Source organism: Falco biarmicus, chromosome 1 (assembly GCF_023638135.1).
Source record: "Falco biarmicus isolate bFalBia1 chromosome 1, bFalBia1.pri, whole genome shotgun sequence".
Taxonomy (NCBI): domain Eukaryota; kingdom Metazoa; phylum Chordata; class Aves; order Falconiformes; family Falconidae; genus Falco; species Falco biarmicus.
This window is the reverse complement of record NC_079288.1, coordinates 53,375,696-53,398,678: the sequence shown is the minus strand read 5'-3', so window position 1 is coordinate 53,398,678 and position 22,983 is coordinate 53,375,696. Positions and strand designations below refer to the sequence as shown.

The following is a 22,983-nucleotide window of genomic DNA, read 5'->3' as shown; positions in this document are numbered from 1 at the left end:
CCTATTCATTAAATAGTGTTTTCAACAGCAGCATACTGCTGGCATGATTTCTGCATTACAACTACACTTTTTGGCTTATACATGTGTTAGACAAATATATGTGAAACAGTATATAAATAAAACATGTTTTTATTTTATAATTATTAATTTCCACCTCCTAAAATTATGGCAAACTGTACAAAAATATTAAAAAATCAACTAAGCACAAATCAGATCCATATTTATATTGCTACTATGAGGATGTGCCAAAGAACTAACAGGGGATATGAAGCGTGCTTTAATTTACACATTTTAACTGTAAATTTTAACCAGCTGGTAGGTGTGTTTTGCAGGCTCTTCTCTTTGCTGATCTGCAAAATACAGAAAGGCTCTGTGACTCAGCTTTTCCAACTCTAGTTAAAGCTTTTAGCTCCAAGGAGCACAGTTCAAACCTGGCTGATATTTATCACACACTGGTTTTTCAAAGTTGTCCAATTTAGAGTCTGACAGACAACCACATTGGTAAAGAGCTGAGCACACACTACCTACCCTCCAGGCTACCATCTAACTTCACCCGAGACCAAACCACCAGAGCATTCAGAGAACCAGATCTTCACTGAGAAGGCAAAAATGACTCACATATTTTATAAACCACAGAATGGTCTATGGCTGGACTGACACATTGAATCACACTCTGAAGGGGACTAGGAGCTACTGTACAGCTCAGGTTTGAAGAGCTCATATCAATTTGAACAGGTAAAGAGATGGAAAGTTATACTTTGCCGTTGACAGAACATCAAAGCACCTGGAAAAGTTATGACCCAAAGTACCCTGAGGCTTCCACAGAGCATATCTTTCCATGTTATCACCTGGGGATGCTGAAGACTCCATAGGCCCCAGCTGCAAGGCTGTCTGTGAAGCAGGAATTCTGTAGGCCCAACAAACCCTCTCTCCTGAGAGAGGAAAATTTCAGTACTACAGTGTTTATTTATGGAAAACATATCCATCTCTGTGTCTTGGTTTCAGCTGGGATAGAGTTAATTTTCTTCTTAGTAGTTAGTACAGTGCTGTGTTTTAGCTCTGATGTGAGAACAATGTTGATGGGACACTGATGTTTTTAGTTGTTGCTGGGTGATGTTTATATTAATTCAAGGACTTTTTTGGTTTCTTGGGCCCTGCCAGCGAGAGGGCTGGAGGGGCACAGGAAATTGGGAGGCGACACAGCCAGGACAGGTGACCCAAGCTAGACAAAGAGGTGTTCCATACCATATGACGTCATGTTGAGCATATAAACTGGGGGAAGAAGGAGGAAGATGAGGACATCTGTCATTATGGCGTTTGTCTTCCCGAGTAACTATTACATGTGATGGAGCCCTGCCTTCCTGGGGATGGCCGAACACCTGCCTGCCCATGGGAAGTGGTGAATGAATTCTTTGCTTTGCTTGCATGATGGCTTTTGCTTTACCTATTAAATTGTTCTTATCTCAACCCTTGAGTTTTACATTCCTTTCCGATTCTCCTCCCCATCGCTCTGGGTGAGGGGGAGTGAGCAAGTGGCTGTGTGGTACTTGGTTGACGGCCGGGGTTAAACCACAACACTCTGAAAGCTGCAAGGGCTTTCAGGATGCTCTCTTTGTTCATATACATGCAGACAACTCAAATGTGAACTCCTTTTTGAAGAGATCCCACACGAAAAGCTTTCATTCCTCAGAGCATCTCAAAATGCCAAGTATGTTGTTTTTGAAAGTCCCAGTTTAAATTAGAGCTTGTGGGAAGTTGCTTTCATCATTGGTTGATTAAAAGTAGAGAAAGCTTGATTCATGCACTTCCCTTTCCCTTTTCCTTCTCATACTTCCCCTCAGCACATCTCACTTCTTATTCAATACAAAAAATGGCAAATAACATATGTAATAACTTCTGGCATTTTTTCCCTGCTATAATCCCACAAAGAAATGCTTAGTTACATGATGAGTATCAGTGTACTTCCCTAAGCTAAGTCAAGCTGGCACTGCCTGAAGGTCTTATTGTGACCTGTCTCCAAGTACCTGAGGAGGAGTTTAAAGGAGTCCCTGCTCTGGTGCCTCTATAACTAAATGAATGTTTTATGAAACCACTTTAAGGCTACTTCATTTACTGAATTCCTAAAGAAAGCTGACAAAAATTTATCTCTTCATTTAATCTCTTCTGAATTTGTGTCCATCTAACTCCTCAGTAATGCCGGTTCAGAAGCCAGATAACGCACAAAGGACTGAACAAACCCAACTACTTTCCTCTTTTAACCCAGCAGGCCAACAGTATAATCTTGCAAATTTCCTTTTCCTCTTTTTCTTTCTCCTAGTGTTTTCATGTCCAGCCATTGCTTTTTAAATTAATTTGAGCTGAAAATGAATGAGTAGCAGTAAGAGTTTATGTTATTTGCTCTGAAATGCAGGAACTTCCGTAAGATAAAAATATTTATCTATCTTAAGATAAACATTGATTTCCTTCCTTAGCAAATCTCATGTGGTTCTCAAGATTATGTTTCAAGAAGCCCTAACAGTCTGGAGTATGGTATCACTTTTCAGACTTTGTTTCAGAAAATTATAAAATCGCAGAGTGGTTTGGGTTAGAAGGGACCTTTAACAATCATCTAGTCCAACCCACATTGACCACCTCTTCAAGGTTCAGGTTCATTGGTTATCATGTATCACAACTAGTGCCAGAGCTAACTGATGGGTCACCACTGAACACGCCAGCAGCAAAAAGGATGCAATCTTAATTCCAAAGAAAAGCACTCATCAAATTTGTGGCAAGTTCTGTCCTAGAGAATCCTGAAGAGGTAACACCACATTATGTACTAGCTACTTTTTCATGTCACCGTGTATTTTTCATTCATCAGAGGACAAATATTCTGTCAGATTGCACCACAGAATCTGGTCTCAGAACGCTTAATGTTACCAACACTCCCAAAACAAGTTTGCCTAACACACATCTTAGTACTTGTATAATTACGTTTTCATGAGCAATAATTAGAGAGGTCTATGTTTTTTTCACTGCAGAATTAAGGTTTATCAAAAGCTTCAGCAGTGCTGACTGGCTAGTCACTTGTAAGTAGAGATAAAATGAATGAACCCTCCAAGGAAGCATGGGGCTTTTACTAAAACATAGGGACCCTAGTATGGATGACATAAAAACCCCGTAGACAACAGGTTTTAACAAAATAAAAAGGATACTTTTTGCATCTATTCTCACAACCAGCAAAAGCAGCTGTTATTATCATTCATGGAAATTCTGAGATGAATCACAACAATTAATTTTCCATTTGAAATGAGAGCATGCAGGACAACCCCCCCCCCCCCCCCCCCCCCCCTTCAAATATTTTGAAACCATTTATAAATAAACTAAATAATACAAGTCCTAACCAGGGAAAAATCATGTGGGGAGGTGAGAAACTAATATTGCCTAAAGCTAAAATCAGCTTTTGATATCAGCGGTCCACAACTCCTTACACTCTGTGGAGATGACAAAGTCAGCTACTGACTGCTAGATACTTCCAATACAGAAGAAATTATTTTATAACAGTCCTCAAAAGTAATACTGTTGATTATGAAGTGTCCACAAAAGCAAGCTGAAACTTAAGGTACCCATCATTATAGCAATTGTTTCTAATGGTGTATGAAGTATTTGTATTAATTTGCAGATAATTATCCAATTTGGTTGAATAAATTTGAAAAGAAAGAATTTAAGTTGACACAAAAATTAAATGCCAAAGCTGTCACAGCCAGAATACAACTACAACATGCATACTGAAAAAAGGAGAGGAAACATGGGAGACCCTGGCTCAGCTACATTTCATAAGCAAACTACCTTCCAACACTATGAAAGAGGTGACAGAGCATAAACTATCTTTATCTTAGAGCAAACTAATGAAATAGCTTCATCAGTGCCACCGGGAATGTTTTTTAAAACAGAAGAAATGATGACTAGTGGTTCTCCTCATTTCAATCTAACAGACTGACAAAACGATTTAGATATTAATTGATTCTGAGTTAATTAATTGTGCTTCAGGTTTAGAAACATTCAATACTGAATTTTCATTGTATAAGAAATTGGTTACATTTCAGGGATACCTAGGTAAGCTAAAGCACTGGCTATACTTCTGTTTACTGCTGGGAAGGAAGGAGGCAGAACCGTTCTGCCCATCAGGCAACATGACTTTGGAGGAAGAATTGGATTTGAAATAGTTTTGTCAGATCTTATCTCCAGTTTAAGTTAATCCTCTCTAGCTGTCATTTTATTTCAAAAAGACACCCGTCCTGTGGCAGTCAATTGCATATTAGTTTTGCAGATATTCAGAGGGGGCTTTTATAACACCTACGTGAATCAGCCACCCTCAGTTCTGTGGAAAATACATACCTTAATACACAGACTGTCCCTACCAATGTGTATATAATAGCTTTGTTTCATTGAAGTGCTTTATATTTATTTACTTATTCTGTTTGGCTGGTTGAAGCAATTTGCTCCCTATAGGAAGACATTTGCGTCCCAAGAGGAAAATACGGAGGTGTTTATAGTAAAGCTATAAAAGCAGGGAGGAAGGATAAGCAGTAACCAAGACTATCAGATCCAGTTAAAATTGCTGGTGTAACAACAGGACAATATAATTAACTATGATAGCAATTTAAGAAAGCAGAAGAAAGAACAGCCAACACAAATAGAAGAAGAAAAGAATTATTACATCTTTAAAGATCATGGGAAGTCAGCCTGTCAGTTATTTTAGTCCAGAAAACAGCATACCGAGCAAGATCCTGAAGAAGAGAATGTCAATGACTGAGTCATTAAAAGCCGTGTAGAGTAACAGAAAGAAATTTATAGGAAAGCATAAACAGTTGTCTGCACAACAGCAAACATTGCAAGTTTCTCATAAAGTACGTAGTACATCTTCTACGCAGTACTTAATCACTAAAGCTCCTCCTCTTTTTCTCTCAAACACACTAGCAGTTTAACTATTGGTTTTATAAACATTTGCAATAAATTACTTATGAAACTAAAGAGTTGTACTTAGTCATGAATCAGCATTCCATGTTACAGGTTGGAATAGAAAGAGAATTAAGAATAGAAGAAGAGATCTACAAGCTCATTAGTTCCAAAATTCAAAGAGGAGAGTAGGTTCAAAACCAGAATACTGGTCAAAGGTATTTTTCTTGTTTCATTATACTACATGATGAAAAACTTGTAGAACTACAAAAAAAATGATAGCACTGTACTATCTTCTGTACTGATGACAAGACAGAGCAATTATAGTTATGCATAGTCATGCATACATCAATATAGTAACTGTATAGACATTTTTTATTAACAAAGTAAGTTTTGGTTTTATGAACAAAATAATACGCTACAGATTTTGCTGTTGACACCAGAGAAATAGACTTGGATCACATCTCAGAATTGTGCTGCCCTCTGGCATCAGCTAGAAACGAGCATCATCTGAATATCCATCTATAATAAATAACACATCACTAAACACAATGAAGACAAAAAGAAGAAAACCCAGAAAGGAGAAAAATGTACAGATATGCTGTGGTTTTCTTTTGTTGCAAAATACACAAATGCTCTGGTTCATATCGGCTTTGGACACAAACTTCAATGACAATCTCCTTATACCACCACCACCGTAAAGGATGAAACGCATAGACAACCATGGTACCATCCACAGGATATATTGATCCCACCAGACCTGTAACATCAGGCAGGCTTTTGTCTCACTTTTCACATCGCAAGCATATGAGGCATGGTTGATAGTAAGATGAGCATGCCCGTATCCTGCTTTTCCTCAGCTGCTGTTATTAGCAACCTTAATTAAAAACCAAAACCAACATGCAGCCAACACAAGTGTGCCAACCTTAATTGTCAGGAAAAACAAAGTACAGCCCTAGTTTTAAAATTCATACCAGTGCAAAGGACCTGCTGATGGCCACCAGCTCCTGTTTTTCTAGGGCTAGACCATTTGTGTTGGGATAGATTTCCCATAATGTTTCTTCTTCCTTTTAGATACTAAAATAAACCACTTTAGCTACAGTGAGCACTGCATTCTGCCCCAAGAACACCAACACTACATTGTGAACCTGAATTTTACTCTCCTCCTGATACCTACCTGAAAATACAGGACCAGGAAGGATTGCTTTAGGTTACAGTCACAGTAATGATGCACATAATACAAATCCCTTTGAAGCTGATTTATTTCACCAGTGAGACTTACTTTCCTCTTTCATTTTTCTGTAACTAAAATGTTTTATCTTTGAACCTTTGCCCTATGTTCAACAAGTGCATGTAAAATCTATACTAACATCACTTTGTTCATCAAGCATTGGAAAATAACAGGAATTTTCACATCCAATCATTCAGCCATCAGCTGAATGGCCTGTACTCAAGGCTGCAAGAGCACAAAATGTCAAGGAGTTAGACTAAATGATAAATCCAGGAACTTTATCAGATTTTAGCTGAAAGATAAAGCCTAGACGCCACCAAGATCCCCATTTCCCCTTCTTGCAGGTTACAAAAAAAAGTCAGCAAAGAGACTTTTCTGCTACATGTAAAGGATGAAAGTTTCAACTTATTCAGCATTCTGAATATGTTTTCTGAACATCCCTTTACTACAGATTTGGAAGATGCTATGAAGTAAAAAATCCTTTAAGCCTCTAGCTCAGTTTGCAGCTACAAATTCAGTGTTTAACACAGGAGAAAATCAAAAAAAGATGTAGTTCATTAGATTGTCATTAACAACAGCATATTACAGCAGAGCATGCTGAATGGGATTTATTCCACCACAGACTATGACATAGGAGAACAGACTCAAAAGAGGCAAGTACGCTCTACAGGAGAGTGCAGGTCTAAAAAGCTTACTCTTAAAAAAAAAAATAATTGGTGAAAAAGATGACCTTAAAGATTAGAGCAAACAGTCACTGACATTGCAAGTTCTGATTTTAGCCTCTCGAGACCATCTCTCCTGGACAAATCTGAGTGTAACCAACGTATACACTTATGATAAAATGATAAGAAAAGGAGATAAAAGTAGCAGTAGGCAAGTTCATATGTCTACTGCTGATTCTTCACCTTCATCACTGCCCCTGCTTCATCAGTTGTTGCCTTTAGAGACTTCAGACTTGCATTTTATGTAAACAGATGTCCTGCTTTCAGCTGCAACAGGGTTATTTTCTTCTTAGTAGCTGGTACAATCCTGTGTTTTGGATCAAGTATGAGAATAATATTGATAACACACTGATGGTTTTGGTTGTTGCTAACTAATGTTTATACTAAGTCAAGGACTCTTTAGTGTCTCAGGCTTTCCCATCCAGAAGGCTGGAGTGGCTCAAGAAACTGGGAGGGGACACAGCCAGGACAGCTGACCCAAACTAGCCAAAGGGCTATTCCATACCATAGAATGTCATGATGAGTATATAAACTGGGGGGAGCTGGCTGGGGTCTGCCGACTGCTGCTTGGGGACTGGTTGAGCATTGATCAGGTGGTGGTAAGTAACTGTATTGTGAGTTACTTCTCTTTCCCTTTTGGATCTTATTCCTCTCTCTCCCCTTCTCACCACTATTATTATTATTATTGTTATTATAATATTTTACTGTATCTCAATTATTAAATTGTTCTTACCTCAACACACAAGTTTTACTTTTTTCCCAAAACTCCTCCCCATTCCTCTAGGGTGTGAGTGAGCGAGTGGCTGCCTGGTACTTGGTTGCTGGCTTGGGTTAAACCACGACAGCACGATTGTTTAAAGATTCCTGGAGATTGTGAATAAACTCACAAAGATAAACTCTGAAGGAAATAATTCTTCATGTCTGCATGATGGAAAAATTACCCTTTCCACTATTATTACCATCAACTACCTACCAGCTATTAGCTACTACTATATTGAATAGTACCCAGAAAATTATGACATACATACTAAAGTGATAAACCATCAAGTCACCCCTCAGCCTAATGGGAAATCCAACAGGCTTCCCATGAGACCTGCGGATGATTTTCCAGTCTATCACTGGATCACTTCATCACTGCTGAATTCAACTGACAAATCCTTTCTTCTGCTATCTCTGTGTTGCCTTGAAAAGAAGGTGGTCTTCAGACAGTAAAGCTCATTTAAAAAAATAAAATCCACAGTGGGTTTTAGAGATGGTAGATGAATACGCTTTTACTTTTGCAGAAAACATATGGATGTACACACAAAAATGTTTCTATTTAGCTCTTATGCACTATACACAGGTAGGCAGGCATTACTCTTTTTGTCAAGTGAAGACATGTGACTCAATAATACATTCAGAAGTCACATAGCACATGCACAGCAGAAGAGAATCTAGCTTTCCTAAATCCCAATTTGATGCTAAGTCCTGAGACTGGCAGCCCATGGCACACACGTAAAAGGCAAACCAGCATATTTTATATGACAGAAGATCAAAAGCTCAGATTTACAAGATTTTAAAGATGCAGCTATGGAAAACAGTAGCTAATAGCTGAGCTACAAACTCAGCTGTGCCACAAATAGAGGCAAGGTATCACCTAGCAAATGCACTTAAGGAATTCATTAGATGGGAATGTCTTCTCCAGAGCTGATTATGTGGACTTGATGCCTATCTGGAGTCTTCCACCTCTCCCAGTTATGTGTATTATCTGTCTACACCTGAGCAAAACACACTGCTATCTGCTCCCACCAGACACTACAGAATTTCTGTCACAGGTTTCAGTGGAAGTAGCACCCAAGTGCATTAGATTCTTAACTCCTATTTTCAGCTGCATTTACTTCACCTCATGCCTGAATACCACGCTTTTGACTAAAGATGGGATAATTTTCTTTATTAATGAAAAGAAAAAGAAGAACAAAACAGCTAAATGTTATTGTAACATTCCTTAGGATACATGTAAAACCTGTAAGCACAGCACCACAGAATAAAGTAAAAAATAATAATAATAAAAATAATAAAAAAAGAGCTTCCATGAACTTTGGACACACAAAGGCTGAAAAAACTTTCTGGAACAAAAGTTGAATAAACTTTCCTAATTCACAGCAAATAAGCTGTTTAAACAAGCCTATTCAGAGTACTGTGTAACACTAAAGGCAAACCTGTGTCTTTAGATCTAAACGACCTGTGATCTGCTGCAGCATCAAATCTAAAGCTGAAATCTGGTACAATAACAACTATGTCACTATATGAAAAAACTGTATTTTTTCCTGATACTTATGTTTTAAATTACCTATTATTTTCAACAGAGAAATAATAATCAAATATAATAAAACCCAACTTGCCACCAGGAATAATCTCGTTTCACAGAATAAATACTACTTCTCGTTCTATTCACAATAACCTTTAGAAAAAACACAGTGAAGGTTCAATAGTAGAAGGTATTTTAAAATTATATTTTCTCCTTAAACATTAACTTTTCTATCTCTGTTTCACTTGCCCACTACATGGCAAGAACTCCTCCTTTATACTTCCTTTATAGGTTTTATTCTATTTTCCCTGTCTGTTTTAACATTTTATTTATAAAGAATGTTTTTAGTCATTAAAGTAGTAGTGTAGCTTGTCTTCATCCAAGGTAGCCTTATTTTAGTACTGTCTCACATAAGTCTAAGGTAAAAAAAACCAATACATGTTACTTTTTTAAAAAAAATGTGTAATAGATTGTACTAGTGCCTAAAAGCTACATATTTTTAATTTTCTTTGAAAATGAATATAGACAAATAAAAAGGCACCTAGAAAGGTTGGTACAATAAGCATGTCTGCATACACACAGGACTTATTGCTACAATCCTTCCTAAAACACAAGAATTTCCATCTGAATATGAGCAGAAACTTCACTTTGAGGGTGACAGAGCCCTGGCACAGGCTGCCCAGAGAGGCTGTGGAGTCTCCTTGTCTGTAGACATTCAAAACCCACCTGGACACGATTCTGTGCAACCTGCTCTGCAGAGGGTTGGACTAGACGATCTCCAGAGATCCCTTAGAACTCAATTCTGTAATTCTGTGATTTGGCAGCTGCTAATTTTGTTGAGTTGAATATATATTTTTAATAATTATAACCCAGTTCTGTGAGGCATGTGAGCTTAACAACTTCAAATATATGTTTAACAGTGAACATTTCCAATATCTCTAGCATAATCACTTGCATGCTTGAAGTCTTGATATTATGGGGCTTTGTAGCTTCAAGTTTATTTCAGAATGAAGCCTTTGGAATAATAATAAGTTAGCACTTTTTAATTACACAAAACATACAGTGTACAGTGAGCTGAAGAGCAGTACCCTCTCCAATCTAAGAACTGACAATGCTCACTACATTGACAGTTTGGAGTTGTCAAGTGTTCTCACAACAGCTTTGTTGACTGATACATGTTTCCAGTGCTCTGAAATTTGTTTTAGACAAACTGCTGAATCTCACTGCTGCAGTTAAAATGTGTTCTTACCTCTTTCTGTAAGAGGTCACTATTCCTGCAACAGAACCAAGAGAAGAGACCTAGTAAGAGGCAGCAAAGTATATGGTCACATCTGCTGAGTTTACTGCTGGGATGGTAATCCCTCTGTCAAGGGGAAGAACTAACAGCTGGAGGTAGCAGTTTCTTCAGCTCCTAGACCAAGGTCTTCCAGAACTTTCCTGTCAAAACTCCAGCAAAAATCCCTAACTGATGCTAGGGCTCTTTTACCCATGGCTTACTGTATTTTCCATGAAAGTCTTCCGCTAGTAGACATAATTTTCTTGTATATCTAAAAAAATGAATCAGCTGCATCATCCCTCCCTTGTAGTCTTATCAGGTCCTGGACTCTGCACAGAACACCACAGTCATATTTCTGCACACAGTTGATAAGGTAGTTTCCTTAGCTAAATGGAAATAATGTTGTAAGCAGAAACATATTGACAGCATTCTGGCGTCACTGAGGACACCTGGCTTGCTTCCTAAAGCCTTGTGTCTCAAAGTGACTTTGTTATCCGCAGAACCTCTGTTGCAACCTGAGTTTCCTGGCCTGTTCCTCCTCCTACCCAGCCTTCTCACACTTGGTTTTAGAAGCCCTGACTTTGCAAAACAGGTTCAACACAGGGGTGATTTCTCTCTTACCTTCCCTAAAACTCTCCTACTGTTGCTTGGAGGTGCCTTCCTGTCATGGCTGACATGCTGATAGGGAATTTCTTGGTCCAAAGAGTCCTTGTTCTTTTGCTAAAGCACCAGGTGATATTTTTCCTCTTTTTTCTACTTTTGTTTTCTGCCACTTGACCCTGGAATTTTGCTCTCATGCTGAGCTGGCAAGGGCAACCTATTCCTTTTCCTTTTCTCTTGTATGGATTTTCATATCCTGGAAGTCCATCACAAATCAGAAGAACACATGCAAAAAACTCCCATCCCAAAACAAAAAGCTAACAAGTGGCATACAGTTCATGTCAGTCACCAGTGCTGTCAGGTAGCATAGCAATTTTTATGCAAGATGGTTGGTTCTGAGGTGCTTTCCAGTAACCACAAAAGATTCAGTGGGAATAATTTACTTCACTTGTGGGACCTGGGTGATTATTTAAGGGTACAGGAAGACCTAATCCTACTGAAAAAAACTGAACGATGTATGTTCAGTTCAGTTCACCGAATAATGCCTGGCTAAGGATTTACCAAGATGCTGCCAGAAACTGATATGGGGAGAGATCCCAGTCTCTGCTAGCTCCATACCACTGCACTACTTAGCCACACTGAATGTCACTATTTTAGCAGATTTTTTTCCGTTCTGCCCCTCCATCCCCTGCTCAAAGCAATGAAAGACATTAGAGAACTAGGCTGGCCCCTCCCTCTTACTTTACATTAATCCTTTAGACATTAAGGAGAGATGCTGTGATACCTGCTTCCAAGTCTTGCTGCCTTTTCATGCCCCACAGAGGGAAAATTAACACATAATAGTTAAAGAGAAGTTGAGTTTTAATCTCCATAGCCAGAACACTTTATTTACATCTTAATCTCCATTTTCTTGAGTATGTAAGTGTAGATCTCACCTTTGCAAGCTCTAGAGATAGAAAAGCTGGAGAGAAAGAAGGGATCTAACATCAGAAAAGCAATGCTGCTTTAAAAAAGAAAAAAAAAAAAAGGAAATTAAACCCCAAAATATTCTTACTTTAAAATAAGAATTTCAGAGAAGAAAGAAATTCTACCACAAGAAACCTCCGATTTACAGACTGCCTGTTTACGCAGGCCAGTGTCTGACTACCCTGGAAAACTTGTTACTTGCATAGTAATCAAGCCTGCGCTTACTACAGCTGTTGCAGAGTGAATGAACAATATTCTCAGCTAAACAATGAGGGGGTTCAGCCAACTCAGCCATCTGAAGGACCAAGCAGCAGAGACTATTTCAGGTCTGGGGAGGAAGGCTTAAAGCTGAATCCAACCATGCAGCTAAAAGCAGGAGAGCCATAAAAACCTCAAGGGCTTGTCTGCATATGTAGCTGTTTCTTATTAACTTAGTAAGGTTTACATGCTAAATTTACTAGGTTAGACTGAATTTTCAAGTTAAACTGGTCATGCACAAGGCACAGTCTTTGGAATAAGCATGTCCACACTTGAATTGTTTAGGAATATCTTAACCCATTGGCAGTCCATAGGCTTTATAGCTTCTTTACCACGCAGTTCAGCTTCTGATTCAACTGCGAAATAATGGCTTTTAATATCCACTGGCAAAGCTATCCCAGCAAATTTCTCCTTGCATGGACACTGAGTGTTGGAGCGCAGTTATACAGGTCATTCCCTGCCGCCAACAGAAAAAAAGTACAGCAGTAATCATACTTCTATTTGAGTAACTCTCCTATTGAGAGTCCTGCTGTCAGTTTTACTAGGCACACATTACACTCCAAATAAATGCTGTTATGCTGGCAAAACCTGTAAGGTAGCACCCGATGTGAGGCTCTCTTTTTGAACCCAACTCACAAAAGGTGATAATGACCTTTCCTGTTAGTCTTACAGCCTCCAGGAAAGAACGAACTTTGGGAACCTTTTGTTGCTAGATTTTGTTTTGTGTTTGGTTTTGCATTGTTTTGGGGAGAAGAGGAGGATTGTGGGTTTGGTTTAATTGCTTTTTTCTTGGGGTTTGGTTGGTTTGGGTTTTGAGCGGCTAATGCCAAAGTGAGAACACTAAAATAAACTGTTTACTTTCTTGACAACATGTCCATGGCAACTTCAAAAGATGACAGTGACTTTGTTATTATGCTTGCGTGTGTAAAAGTAAATTATAAGAAGGTGTATTTTTTAACAAAAGAATGTTTCTCTTTAGAAACAATACAGAAGTTTTGTTTCACTGAGTTATTGTAGTTAGAGCCCTGAACCCTGCTGCTTTTAGGTTGAAATGTTAAATATCTTACAATGCCACTTAAGAAAAATAAAACATTTGTGACTTGGTGATGAAAACAGTGCAGAATAATCTAAAACATGCCCACAAATTGTTTACATCTTGTAAAGCACTGTAGACATTTGGATAGAGCAACAAAACCTCATTACTCAGAATTAGCAAGCTTCAGTGTATAATGAGAACAGAATGCCTATCCAAAAAAAAAAAAAAAAAGAGAAAAAAAATTACAAAAAGAAAAAAAATGAACCCTCACATTCTAATGTTCCCAAAAGGCATTCAGTTTTTATTTAAATACATAGCATAACTTTAGCCTATCCTCTTAAATTCTTCATTCAGATCCAAGCCTTCATAAATTCCTTTACCTTACTACTCAGTAGTACACGACAGATCATTATTAAATACTATTTTATACCAAAAATAAATGCCAATCAGGTAAACACATTTTATCAACAAATACACATTACATATAACTAAATAAAATTGTCGGTTATAAAGAATTTTTAGTGAGAGACACAATGAGCATGGAAATAGCCATACAATAGCCACAAGCTTCAAACAGAAGTTTAATGGCTAATTCTTCTGCATATTTCCCAAATGCTTTTGCTCACACAGAATGTAGTTATACTGTTCTGTATGCACATTTATGAGCATGAAAAAACACCCTTGTGCACGATGATCTTTGAAGAGAGAATATTTAAATTTTTAATTGGGGTTCTAGGGGTTTTTTTTGTTTGATTGTTTTTATGAAGTCAAATAAGCTAAATCTTTTGACAAACAGCTGCAGTCTTGGACAACAAAACAAGAAGTTACCAGTGATAAACACATACCTCTGTTATGAATGATTTGGCTGTTGAGGGGTTCATTATAAGAATAGCCCGTCTCAGAGTATCCCGATAGCGGTTCAGTTCTTCTATTCGCATAGTGGCAAAGAGCCCTGTGATCATTTTATTGATGTTGTTTTCTACTTTCTGCAGTGCTACATCCATTCCCTGTTGAGACACTTTGTCCAAAAACTCTTGTATTCCACGGATATCTAGGAAAATCACAAGCCAAATAAGATTTTAATTGGTAAGTAGAAAAAAGACACAATTAACCGTTCAATTCCTTTCACAGAAGTGTTTTGTTCAGTGCCAGGTATACCCCTGTGGGCTTTCACTTAATATTAATTGGATATCTTCCTGACCTACGTTCATGGCATTTCTTGAAATACTTAAACAGAGGAGAGAATAGCTATGTATCAGCTACTGTCCAAAAGAACCACTAGAAAACAAATGTAGAAAAATTTCTAGCAACTTTCCTAATTTGGTCATTCAATCATCACACTTGTTCCTTATTTTTCTTAAAGCACTTTCACACTAAAATCCATAAAAAGCAGTGAAGCTATGACTGTAACACTGTGCTTCTTTTGAGTGAAGGTTGTATGAGGGCAACAGAGGGAGAAAAAGGTAGGAAGCAAATAATTTCCTTTTGCAGGACTCAAAATTATGTTATCTACTGCAAGATTATGTAGCTTAATGTATCTAAGTCAAGCTTGAGCTGTTCACTTATCAGAAAGTCTTGTTCTGTTCACTAACCACAGAAAGCTGTGGTTAGTCCTGCAAACATGAGGCTAACATGGCCAGAGGTCCACGCTGCAGGGGGAGAATTATGTGACTCCCCTGCAGCAAAGCATCAGCAACATGACAGAGAAACCTGTGTGATACACCCTTGAAAATATTGTGGAAATTTCACACGTGGATTTAGTATGGGAACTATGATGGTGAAAGTACAAGATCAATGCAACTAAGGTGTGGCTGGTAACCGCGGCAGAGGAACTCTGCTCAGCCCCAAGGGAGCCTAGCAGGAATACTGCAGCATCTAGACCTGATGGGACTTCAGGGAAGAGATGGAAATACCTGAGCTAGAAGTCTTTGTGTTGACTTTGCTGGAAAAACTGTATCAAAACTATAACTCAAGTTTTCCTCTTTTCCAAGCCAAGTGAATACTCTTCTTATTGAGCTATAATTTCAGAGTTCTGGGGAGCTCAACATACTCTGAAGTTTAAAGGTTCTGACAAACACAGGTGATCTTGATGCTTGACTTCAGGTTATGGCAAAATAAGCTATCTAAGAAGTTCTGAGTTTTACAGAAGTCCGGCAGCCCTATCAAGAAGATCTGAGGCTTAGACATTCACACCTTGATCTGCTTATTGTTGGCCACAAACAGCTGCATATGGAAATAAAAATTCAGTCTTTACATTAGAAAAAAGCTCTGCCTGTCTTCCCCAGCAAGAATGTACTAATTAGAGAGTATTAGAGATAGCCATCTTCCTCCAGCACCAGATTACCAAGATACTTCAAATTACAACGGTTTACAATCAAACAGTCCATGAAAATAATTCAGCAGAGTTAGTCTTGGAAGTTGGACAATCAGCAAGTTGGGTCTCTTGTCTAGAGCTCTAAAATACCATGAATTGGAATGAAATATTATTTTAGGCATTTAGGCTATTTCAGGCATTCAGCACTGCAACCCCATTCTTCAGACACTGCTGAAATACCAGCACAACTAAACACTTGAAGAATAGTTTAAACATGAATAAAATACATGCTTACCCTAAAAATAAACTTCCATAAGAGAATCAGATACTAATTACAGCTTCTATTTAATATCTAAATCAGGAAAATTAAATTCAATCTAATCAGAGATGTCAGATTTTTTTTTTTTTTTTGGCATTTTAAATATCAATTTAAGAAGCGACAAGATTACTTGAACTGCTACAGATACATCTAGTTTTATGCAAATAATAAAATAACTACTTTCCACTTTAACCCCTTCATTCTAAAGTTTCTGATGCTCACCCGCTCTGAGTTAGTCAACATCCAGACAAATGAAATAAAAACTGAAGAAAACTGCCCAGTTGGAGTCAAAATTATTGAAGTAAAAGGAACACATGAAGATAGGATCTAGATACACTATCAATATAGGGGGAACACTATCAATCAAGGGGAAAAGGTACTTAGGCTATAAGAACCCTTTAAAGTTCCATAGCATAAATCCATATATTCTTCTCCAACACCAGAAGAGGGTAAGCAGGAACCACCAAACAAAGTTTTATTTGTCCTTTCAAAACAAGAATGTAATCTCCCTTGACCTGAATTTATAAACACACTGGAGTTATTAGCCGATATTCTGTATAATCTGTGTTGTCCCAGAAGCCAGATTATGGGATCAAATGGCTTTGTTTGCCATGAATATCCGCAAATGTAAACAATGAAACAATTATCTTGAATCTTCACCAAATGAAGGGACAAAAGGCACAGAGATCCAGTATTATTCTACAGTTCTACATTTATTAGGTGACCGTACCAACAGTATGGTATCTATGTGATACACTTTTGGAAGAACAGCATGATTCTAACGGAAAAGATACCAAAGCAGGATTCATAAAACTTCTTTACTAATTCTGCCTTTGGCATTGATACAACAAAAAGCTGTGGGCAGGAAACAAATACAGACTTTGCTTATACCTCAGTTTACCCAGTAGAAGAATGGAGGCATTGGTGATGCTCACCTGCTGCTATGAAACAGCAGAGAGCACATAAAAAACCCCTGCTATTTAAATGCTATTTAAATAATGACGATGCTTCCAATATTTCGGCAGCAAGTCACTAGCAATGATCATATTCAAAGCGTATGCCAAAGAACAGATGCTGCCACTGAATGGGCAGCATTATCTTTCCTGCGTGGATTGTCTCAAAGTGGCACATATCCACACTGCACTCTGGAATAATCTTTCTAATACGTAAACTCCTTCTGCAGAAAAATCTGGCAAGCAACCTGTGGTACAGATGGCTCTGCTGCGGAGACACAGGACTGTTCATGTTTGGAACACAGGTGTTTCTTGCCCTGAATTTGCTAGCCAACCTGTTGCCCAGCCAGAAGACACATTTCTATTTTTAATTTAAATCAGATGAGTCACAGTAATTTCCAGAAATGCAGAAGAGCTGCCCATTATCACCAATATTAATTATCCTCCTTACTGATAAAATCCAAAGTTACCACATAGAGACAAACCAATGCAAGAGCCAAAGCTGCTATCTCCTCTCCTGACTCCGTGTCACTATTAGCATTACATTTTCTGTTTTTTCACCGTACAGTCATCACTTCCACTCTACACATTCATGCACAAGAACATAGAATCATTCTGCAGTCAAATACTCCACATCAGATGTAGGGTTAAACCAGGCTGGAAATTTAAAAGAGATATTACCAAACATTCTCTTTTTCACCAAACTTGTAGCTGATTTAAGATATTATGAAGTCAGCTTGGAAAGTCTAATAAACAAAGAGGAAGGCAAGCAAAATTTATCAAGGACTCTTGGAAATTACCTTCCCTGTCTACCCATACATAACCATGCCACCACAAGGCAGACATCCATAGGAAGGTCTTATGCTCTGCACTGCTGGTGCACAGAAGGTCCAGCACTGAACACACTAGACTGGCTGCAGCTACAGCTAAATTTTATGTGTAGAGCATCCTGCATGGGCAACCACAAGGCCCATGGCCTCCTAAACTCTGAGGATCTGCCTGATTATATTCAAATGGAGTTAACTCAGCGTAACACCACTCATGACAAGATCTGAATTCAGGTGCCAGCCTTACCACAGACTTGTCCTTACTGAGTCAGTTACTATGGACCTGTCCTAAGAAAGAACTTAGAAAATAAAGTATAAGTCAAATCAAGTGCAAGCACCTAAACTCACATTGTCTTTTCATTGAATAATATTTTTGATACTGTAGAAACCGCAACAAACAGGTATCTTACATGGTGTTACAGAGCATGCTCAGTGCAGAGTTAAGCGCACTTCACAGACTACAGCTCCTATATCTAAATCGCCTTAAATGACCAGCCTGGCAGGAGCACAGTCAGACCTCACCTAACACAAACAATAGCACTATTTAATGGAAAGCTCAGTCGTTCTGTGACAGAAAATGTGCCCAGCCAGGTGACAGGGAAAAGAAGTCAGTATTTTCAGAAGATCAGGAGGATTTAAAATCTGTGGCTTTCCTTGTCACCAGATATAGAAGAAACTGTCTTTGCTCTCTTTTCATTGAGGTCTCTACACTGTATATAAGAAGATTCCTGTCTTCCATGTCTTGATTTTAAGACAAAAAATAAAACATGGTTCTTCCACAAGGTATTATTTTAGTCACTGGATCAGATGTTCCTCTCACTTCTTTGTTCTCTCTGGCCCTGCGTCACTTCCCTTTGCTATCTCTGTTCCAATGCAGAAGAACAATTTCAGAGGGAGCAAATCTCCTACTCCATCTTGGGGAAAGCTTAATGATCAGGACATTGTAGAAGAAAATATGCCAGGGTTCAGGCATCTCATATAGGAAAACCAGTATGTATATGCAGTGAAGATTTTATAAAATCAGGACATTGTAGAAGAAAATATGCCAGGGTTCAGGCATCTCATATAGGAAAACCAGTATGTATATGCAGTGAAGATTTTATAAGCTGTACAAAATGAACAAAAAGTATAAACAATTCACATGCTAAGTACTTCTTATACCTTATTATAAATGAGAAATCTACAAGTTAGAAGCAGATGTAAAGTTCCTAAAAAAATTTCAGATCACACTATGACCAGGAGAAAAGAAAGATGGCACTATTCACCAACAGTAATTAATCTATCCACCTCCATCAGTGTATTTCATCTAAATTACATGGTGCTCACTTAGTACTTTGGTTATTTCAAAACGGGTTTACAGTCATTAGCTCATCCTCCTTCTCATACCATTTTAGATCTGAGAACATTTTCCTCACAGTATCCAGATGATAAATACCAACTGATTCAGCTGTGGCAGTAAAGGTGAATGCGCCCGACATAAATATTCACTGGCTGATTTACACAAAAGACTACTTTATTTGTACAGTTGATGAGAAAAGCCTTTGTATAATAAATGACACTGTTCAAATTCTTAGCAAGAAAGCTTTATAAGACTAGCACAGTGATTCTTCCTTACACAATGATGGCTGAAATGACAGCAACTATTAATTATAGAAATGCACTGTACAGAAGGGGGATGCGCAGCTCCAGCTGAACTATGATGGTGCCACTGCTCTGCTTAAAACCTTGAGCAGTGTTCACATTCCTGTGCATGTGCTGATATTTATTAATATGGTTAAGATCTAGACTGAGGAAAACAACAGTTTGGCATAATCATTCAAAACCAGTCCATACTACTTTCACAGGAGTGGGATTCCCTCTTATTAGTTAGCTTATATGTAGTTCAATGAACCTCCAAAGTAAAACAGACTAATAATACTAAAAAAATTCTACGTAGCTTCTTCATATTAGTGTTTAGGAACTGAGAGTGAGTAGCTATTTGAGCTAGTTTAACTATCTAGCTTCAGAGAATATAGTAGCAGTAAATTCAGGCTCACATGTTTAATTACATATGAAATCTCATTTATATTATCAAAAGTTCTGGAACCTAACATGTGGGGATAAAATTTCTTTGGGAAACTGAAAATATGTAAATGGTAAGAATGATCAGTTTTTCCTCCCTTGCTTGCAATTTTCTGATACTTCACACATGCAAAAGGACAATAAATTTTCTCAAATTTCATAAAATGATCCAGCTGAGAAAAGGGAAGAAAAATATATTTATATATTCTTTTATTTTTTGAAGATATTTAGAATTCCAACTGTAATAAAAACAAGCTCAATTTTATTGAGATGAATCTATTGTGGTACTACTGAAACGCCTATGTAATTTTTATTTTAAAGGATCATCCAAATGCCATTTCCATCAATTACTTTCTAGTTTGTCCTATATCAAAATTATTAGAGATTATACTTCAAATAAGTCAATATAGATAGTCTGAAACAGCTGAATCAATGTTGGGGGAGAGATACTAACTTTTACAGTTCTTAAATCCTACAAAACATAAGTTTCCAACATTACTGGTGATTGACACATGATTTTTCCTTTGAGTTTCTCATTTTTTTAACTGGAATGAAAGGAAGAAAGGAAAAAGCAAAGGATAAAAAAGATAAATAAAATTGAAGCTAGAGCTAATCCTTAAGAGCAGCAGCTGCTACCTTAGCTTCTCAAAAATGACAAGGGAATCAGATTGTGATCACCCCTCACCGTGGAGGCTGACAAGGCAATATACTCTATAATCACATACTTTTGAAAGTGTAACCTGCTTTCTAACTCTTCATTCAATTTCTTTTTTTTTACTATAGTTTGTATTAGAGACTTCCAAAAGGCAGGAGTTGCCTTTGAGTAAAACAACCTCTTACAAAGAAATAAAAATTTCCTTGCCTGGTGTCTCCAAAGATTATAATGGCTTAGACCCTACTGCTGTTTTTGTGCCAAACTTCAAAAATTATACTTAAATCCTATACAACTGTACAGCACAGATCTATACCTCTGTCTATACCTATATTTAATAGCAAGTGAACTACACTTCTGTCTATGATCCACCAACTCTCCCTGTTGGTTTTCATAAGCATGAGGAACCAAGCATCCCCTTCCAAGGAGGGGGTGAGGAATAGCATTCTGGTAATAAACCAAGTGTGACTATGTGTGTGATAACCTTACTGCAGAGAAATTGTTATCTGATTGTGCATCAATCTGCTCCTTAATAATTTTCTCAGTTGATAAAAAGTTTATACTATAGAAACAGGAATATTTTATGAGTGGACTGTGCTGTGAACAGAAGCTATAAAAGTGACACTGATAAGCTAAGATTTAGAAATACTGTAATAAATATTTTCTAGCTTTTTTCTGAATCATTACTTCCTCTTTTTCTTGATTGGCTAAAACTCTTAGAAAAGTTCTCTTTTCAATTTATGATAATAGCTGGCATTTCTGATGTTACTGTGCCTAACTCATGCCTTTTTTCCAACGGCAGTATAATTTATTCAACATGCAAAGTGCTTTGTTCAATAGTTTCCTCATGTGGTAACAGTTCATTTATTTAGCTGCCAAAATGCCAGTTTACAAACTCAATTTTAGTATTTCTGAGAAGATATTAAAACAGTGTGTCGAGAATTGAAAAAACATCACAAATGGTAGTAGAGATTAGCATACAGTTCAGATATTCAAATACTCTTAAAATAAGTCACTTTTCCTCTGATGCTTGCAGACTGTGTACATATATGAGAAACCTCATGCCTCCGCAAAACCTTGAGATAACATCTCATTTACAGCTATCACCCATTACACAGATACTAGGAGAACACTTACAGTTTTATTTTGACCTCAGCACTGAAATTCTAGATATAATAAAATATTTGGTGTTCCTTCCTTACTAATACAACTCAGACGGCTGTGAGGGCAAGCCTTCAAATACTTTATACATTCCATCCTTAAAGACAACAAACATGAGAGAATGAGAAACCATCTCTTACCTTCCTACATATTCACTTACAGTTCCTGGAATGCATTTCGCCAACTATTATGTGTTTGAAAAGCAAAAGCACGGCCATTGTTCCACTACAGACATTTTATAGAATAGTTCAGTTATCTCAGAAGTTGAATAATTTTAAGGTCAACCAAATTATATATTCAATTTCTGGTGGCAATGTCAACCAGAAAAAGCAAGTTGTTAACAAAAGTTCTCACAAACAGATGCTAACTTACCATATAATTGACACATTAAAGTTACACAGATGAGAAATACATGTTCCTTTCCTTATCAGGATGACATAATAAATACTAAAGGAAAAAAAAAAGTTCAATAATAAGCTTGAATTAATTATATGTTTATTGAGGCACAGTGAAGTAAATGAGTATGGGAAGCTGGCAAAGAGCCAGATGAGTAATAAACAGTTTTAGGACTGTCTGGAGACAGGCTTGAGAATATTATAATCATCAGGCAGCTGAAAACAGCCTCAGGGTAATTATACGCATTTGCAATCTATTAAAGGGAGCATGATTCTTTTATGAATCTATATTAAACTTGCATTAAAACTTTAAATGATCTGAAAATGTTATGGTTTCAAACACATCTTTGTCACCGGTCATCATATATTTATTTCTGGAAAATGTGCGTGCAGGAAAGTGTCAATGGAATTAGTTTGTTTAAAGGAGATAGTAGGAATCCAGGGTCCATATGCACAGGTGGGCATTATCTCAGAATATTACCCCTCTTACAACACAGGAGGTAGCCTTTCTGCAAGGAGCTCAGCCTTTTGAGTTCCAGGTATAATCCCTTTTTTCCCAGGATCTTTAAAGAATAGTATTCCAATCTTATTGCATTACACACTATTTGAAAACAACCGCCTTCCTGGGGCAGGAATGGGGAAAACGCTCTCTTCATATTTTCACAGACCTCTCAGACTGGAATCCTTAGTAATACAGATCTCACTGCTTTCCTCGTTGAGATTGTATTTTATATTTGTCTCTTTCTCCAAAATTCTCCCTCGGGCTGAGCCTGTGACATCTTTCTACTGATGTGACCAGGTACCTAGCACCACTGCCTTCATTCTTTCCAGGTGCACAAATTATCTGAAACCCCAGCATATGCTGAAGAACAAGAAGGGAGATCCATGAGGATGTTTCTGTGAGACAGATTCCCTCTAAAGTCTTTCCTACTGTTAATCCCCTCCCCTTTCAGCAGAGTCTTCAATTACTTCTTCAACCTCCATTTGCAA

At 37.6% G+C, this 22,983-nt stretch overlaps 1 protein-coding gene across 1 annotated transcript in view; it reads right to left on the bottom strand.

Moving 5' to 3' along the window:
• GRID2 (glutamate ionotropic receptor delta type subunit 2) overlaps positions 1 to 22,983 on the bottom strand; it is a 730,780-nt gene that overhangs the window by 280,633 nt on the left and 427,164 nt on the right. Inside the window, exon 4 of the mRNA XM_056362644.1 lies at positions 14,157 to 14,362. Coding sequence (XP_056218619.1) covers positions 14,157 to 14,362 — 206 coding nt within the window. The remainder of the gene's footprint in view (positions 1 to 14,156; positions 14,363 to 22,983) is intronic.